Raw genomic sequence first — 6,000 nt, forward strand, 5'->3', positions numbered from 1 at the left:
AGAGTTTAATGGTTTTTAAAATGTAAACGTGCAGAAAATTTACTTTTCAAGCATGAATGTTTTTTTGGTTTCTCACGTCAGTGGAAGTGTATTATTCTTTCCAGTCTATTGAGTTCCAGGGGATCACTCAAGTTAAGTCAGTGCTCCTTACAGTATTAGAAAATCTAAGGTTTTGTTTTTGAGGTTGGGTTCCCTTCCCCCCCATCTTTTTTTTTTAATGTGGTGTTAGCTGAAGCCTCGTGTTTAGATGGTATAAAATGTATGGGTTCTCTCCCAGGAATAAAGGTGATTAGATACAGGAATGCTCTAAAAAACGCAACAAGTCAGAGCCCTATTCTGCAACCATTAGTCACACAAGTAATCCTTTCACATGTCCTGAGTAAGGAATACTCAGTTGTATGAGGATTGTGGAATCAACCCCATCTTAAAATTAAAGCTTTTATGAAATGAAATGAAAGACACCATAGGTTTGCTTCTTTTAATATGGTGGACTTAGACATTTCTGCTATTGGATCATTAATAGAACAGCAATGAAATGTAGGTTTCTGTTTTGCTGACTCTTAATCTTGAGGCTGTGTACAGCTCACAAACCTTGTTTACAGTTCCCATTATCATTGATGCACTTGTCCTGCCCTCCTTACTTGGACACAATATCTCATTGACTTCACTGACTTCAGGGTGCGTTTGCCTGAGAAAAGAAGTACAGGACTGGGCCTCTGGAAGCTTTGTCATATGCCAAGGACAGTAACTATGTGCTGCTAAGACCAACATCTGTCAAACCTATGACTAAAGTTAGACACCTAAACCACATTTAGGCATCGACATAAACAGCCTGATTTCCAAAAGTACTGAGCATTTACACCTCTGATTTCAGTCAAAATCAGACCACTTTTATGCAGTGTTTAGATATGGATTTTAATGCCTAACTTTAGAGACCCATATCTGAAAAATTTTAGCCTCAGTTTCATTAGAATTCCAGGTGTTTGCAAATGTGGGTCAATATGCAATAAAACATAGATATAGCTTTAATACCTGCTGTTTTTTAACATTTACCACATTAGGGGTAGGATGAGATTTTCTGTAAACTTTTTAAAAGTTTGTCATTGAAATTTATGGATTGCAGTATTTAAAAATTGGGCCTCTCCATCATTCTAGGAACATGACCATTAAAACTATTTACAAATCCTAACAAATAAACTTCTCACACATTCAGCAATTCATGAATAAACAAAAATATATCCCCCTTAACTCAGTTACCCCCTTCATAACTCATGCTCTTCTCCAGAGTCTGGGAAAATAGATGTTCCTTACAACATGTCCTGGGTTCTTCTGAAACAAGGAGGGAGGCAACCAAGTTTCAAAAATCAAGGACTGATCCCTTGCCAGTCATCCCTCTTTAAACCAGAGAAACATCTCAACTTACATCATCTGCCAGGTATCCGGTGAGGAGAGAAGCATTTTCACAAGTAGTCAGATTTTACCAAACCACGGGTCAAAATCAGGACCTTAAATTGCACTCAACAACAAATTGGAAGCTAATGCAGTTCCTGGAGCATAGGTGCAAAAAAACCTTAGAGGTTTTTAAAGCCTGCTTGGCAAAGTCCTGGCTGGGATGATTTAGTTGGTGTTGATCCTGCTTTGAGCAGCGGTTTGGACTAGATGACCTCTTGAGGTCTCATCCAACTATAATATTCTATTATTCTATAATGTGCCCCCTGCGAAAAGCATCTCTAAATGAGCAAGCCACTACATTCCACACCAGTTGAAGTTGCCAGTGGTTTTCAGGTGTAGATCCATCTAGTGGGCATTGCAGTAATACTATAAGATCATCTGTAACAAGTTTTTCATCCTATAGAAAAGGGTTCAGCTTTCTGGATGAGTATAAATGATAGAAAGTAGTCATGGCTGTTAGGACCTGGTCATCCAGAGCTACCTGGGCATCCAACAGAACCAGGTTGTGAACCTGTGTCACTAAAAGTAAGCTTACTCTCCCCAACAAGGGATCTGAAATAACTTCTGTCAGTTCCTCCTATTGCTTCCTCTAATCTACATGTTTGAGGGCTAGCTGGCTAAGATTCGTTTCATTCAAACTCCAGTTGGTATTAGGCACTAGCCAAGTCACAAAAACACCCCACTTCAAAATATTTCAGATAAACAAAGCTGAACTGTGAAAATCTGTGCACCAGACTAAGTGAAAGATTGGCCAGCCAGGAGAGGAGTGCATTTTTGTGAACCAGGATGCACCAGTCGCCAGCACCAGATCTAATGTTAGACCTTCCTTTTATCTGTATGTCACTATGCTAATTTTAATATTCATTCACAGGATACCTAAATGCCTCCAGCACCATCCTTTGCCTATTTTAGTATTCCCACTAATATTTATTAGAGAATATTTAAATAAAGATGATACAAAGAGTTTGAAGCGTCAGTTGTTGGTCATTGGGGGCAACATACAGAGTATAGGGGGACGCTGGTATTTTGAAATTGGTTAGCATATAACATATACAGTCTGTAAGGTCCTCAATGCGGGGTGTACGGTGGGTCGGATCAAGAAGCAGTAAGGAAGCAGCGAGGATACATCGCTCATACAGTGAGTTACACGCAGTCATGGGTATAAGTAAGCGGGCCGGGTAATGGGGACAGGATGACCCTCGCATGGTGGAATCCAGTTCGGTGGGTTTAGGGCTCAGAGGATATGGTTCAGTAAGGGGCGTTTATAGGCCTCCTCCCCCCCCCCCCCCCGTGGGTGCACAAAGCCACGCCGACTCACTGCTGGTATTGGTGGTGGCCGGTGATGTGCTCTGTGTAAATGTCCCTAGACCACCGGATAGTGTCCGAGACCATCAAACGTCTCATGAGCCGTGCATAGCGACGGCCCACCCCACAGGCCCTAAGTACTCGTTCATTACAGGGGTCCCAGGCACCCAGCGCCCCGATGATCAGGGTGTTGGTGTAAGCCTCGTAGCCCTTTGCCCGAAGGGTGTCAGCCAAGGGGGCATATTTTTCTAGTTTTTCAGGCTCGGGCTTCGCGGAAGGCCTCACTTGATCTTAGCCAAAAGGTGAAGAAAAGAATGTAGTCTCAGTTTAAAATCTAATTAATCAGATATAGGATTAATTTAACATGTGGTTCATTCTGTGCTAAAACATACTATTCTGTACACTAGATCATTTTAATATCTGGTCCTATATTCTGCATCATAAATGGCCGACAAAAGACAGAATACATGTGATATTTTGTTGAAAGGAATAAGGAGAAGCCAGTAAAACTGGATGGTATAGAGTTAAAATCTGTGCAGTAATTCAGATTCCCATCATAGTTGAATGTAGGTATGTGTAGGTTAGGAACTGAATGAAGAATGGCTTGAGAAAGTTTGTGTGAATTCTTTAATAAAACTATGCTAAGTAAACCAAAGAGCAAAGTGTATAAGACCATGATTAGGCCAGTTGTGGCATGCAGGTCAGAATGCTGGGTAATGAGGAAGAAGGTGAACAATTATATCACCTTGCTGAAATGAGAATGCTCAGGTGGATGCTGGGTAAGATGAGAACAGATAGGCTATGTAGTTAAAGTCAGTACGAATCATGATACAGGTAAGGCCCATCATGGAATTGTTGAGAGAGTATTGACTGAAATGGTTGGATCACATAGACAGTGAGACGTGGGATATTTTGCCAGAGAGTACAAGATCTAGCAGTCACAGGACAAAGACCACAAGGAGGACTCGGAAGAAAGTTGTTCAAGATCTTGAAAGAGACCATGAAAGACATACTTGACAGGAACACTTGGAATAAGAACTGATGACCCTGAGTAAAGGGACAAGACAAAGGTGAAGAAAATCTGATTCTATATCCTGTCCTTGCAGGATGATGAACTCAAAAGAACTAAAGTCTAACTTGCCTCTTACATACACCAAAGTAAATTGGGAGTATCTCAGCATGTCAAATTCTCTGATGGCATAAATGGGCAAAACTCTACTGAAGTCAACGGAGGTGGCAGTTTTACGCTGTCATAGAATTTGGCTTAATGGAGTTACACTGTTGTATAACAAGTGTAAAGGAAAAGCGGGCCAAGCCCATAGCATATTTTTCATCTCTAATGATTATGATCTATAAAAACAAAACACAAGAAATAGAACTGCAAAAGAAACCCGGTGATCAGATATCTATTAACCCACAGAAACCGGAAAATTCAGAAGTATCTAAAGACAGGGGAGCGCATTCGGCTAGTGTATTTCAGATAACCTTCACAATACTCAAGAGTTCCTCTGGATTTTCATTCCTGTAAGTGATGGCAAAATCCAGCCCATTCTCTTTAATTCAGCTTCCATAGGTACTAGACAATTCAGAAGTCTGCAAACATTCAGTGACCTGATAGGTACTGCTTACCTAGGCATACAAGGGTGGCTTAAGGATGGAGTTTAAACTTTAACACTGCATTCCTTGTTCTCGTGTTGTTCTAGATTAATCAGCTTCTAAAAAACGATTGTAAACTGTATTCTCTTTTTAAAAGAGCTCAGCCTGGGAACATTCTCCACTAAATCCTAAAAATTCAGAACATAAGTATTGATGGTTAACATATCAGGGGGCCATTCAGCTTCTGCTGTGATTTAGTTTTCTAAAAATGACTCTAACACTCAACTACCAATGCATTTTGCTAATTACATCATAGATTTCTCTACTGATGAACAGAATCTGAATTAACACAGGAGCACTAATGTTACCCTTTCACCATTATTGTTGTACAAGAAGCCCTGGCAGATGCTGGCAGTTAGTTACACAAACATTAGTATTAACGATTGTCTATTTGGAATTGGTGACAAACTGCAGCCCGATGGAATTCTGAGCTTGAAACCAATCAGAAAGTTAATGAGGAGAGAAATTACCACTGCAGCTTCCCCTTAATTACCTTCTCACTAGGCAGGAAGGGACTGCTGTTGGTGGATCTCAACTCATCTAAGGTTAAGAAGGTCAGAGACCCTTTTACTTGGTTTTTGTATCTACTGTGAATTGTAATGTTGCAAATATTTCCATCCCAGACCTATATTCTGAAATTCTTAATATTTAATTCAAGTATCTTGCAGTTTTAGCTCTTGAGACTGGATGTTTGTTTTGGTTACAGTTTTAATTCCCATGCTCCTTAGATTCTTATTTTATTGCTTAATACTATATTAATCCCCCTCATTATTCTCCCTCCTGCCCCTGGTTTTAGATGTGATTCTGTTCACATTCCCTGACTTCCATAGTTATATAATAGGTTGGATTCTCCCCATGCAGGAAAATCCAACATAGGAGCCAGGGAAATGTAAATTTCCTTCCAGTTCAGGAGATTATAGTGGCACCCTCACCATACAGTGGTATCTGAGGGCCTCCGTTGCTAACTAAATTAGCAAGGCAGCATCCCTAGTGGACTTCTTGGAGTCTCTAGCCCTTGTCTCTAGGTCCCATCTTTCCATCGGAGGGCAGAGTTTTCTCCCTGGTGAAGTAGGAAGAGGAGGTACATTGCCATAAACCAGTGGATGTCCCAAGATCCTTGTTGCTTATCTCTTTCCCACTCTCCAGTAGTGAGTTCTTCCTTGGCTCGTTGTAGAGGGATGATTGTGTCCCAATATGCTGGTACCCCCAACAGATGTAAATACTGCAGAAAGCTGTACAAAAGGTTGTAGAGGTGCTCATTTGGCTGTTTCCCAAATATATTTGTGTTTCCCCCCTTCCCCAATGTCCTGGGCTAAAAGTTATATGGGCCTGTCCAGCACAGCAGGGGAAGTACACAGGATCCCAAAGCTTTGTTTATTGAAACCAAATCTACCATTGTGTCCAGATTACGGTTAGTGCTGTTTGTTGGGCCTGTAGTTGTGTGCAGGGAGGGGTGCCTCCCTAGGGCCCTATCCTCTCAAGTGCTGAAGGTCCTTCTTTCCCATTTGTTCCAATTAATCTGTTAATATCCCACTCATTCTATTTCCTCTCCAGTATTTTCACCACCCAGCAGTCAAGATTCTGGCT

The 6,000-nt window shown here is 41.0% G+C and overlaps 1 protein-coding gene across 1 annotated transcript in view; it reads left to right on the forward strand.

Moving 5' to 3' along the window:
- The window catches only part of DMRT1 (doublesex and mab-3 related transcription factor 1), a 93,694-nt gene that overhangs the window by 87,149 nt on the left and 545 nt on the right, over window positions 1-6,000 (forward strand). Inside the window, exon 5 of the mRNA XM_030566758.1 lies at window positions 5,968-6,000. This exon is cut by the window's right edge and continues 545 nt beyond it. Within this exon, the coding sequence (XP_030422618.1) occupies window positions 5,968-6,000 (33 nt within the window). The remainder of the gene's footprint in view (window positions 1-5,967) is intronic.

The sequence above is a fragment of the Gopherus evgoodei genome, chromosome 6 (assembly GCF_007399415.2).
Source record: "Gopherus evgoodei ecotype Sinaloan lineage chromosome 6, rGopEvg1_v1.p, whole genome shotgun sequence".
NCBI classification, from domain to species: domain Eukaryota; kingdom Metazoa; phylum Chordata; order Testudines; family Testudinidae; genus Gopherus; species Gopherus evgoodei.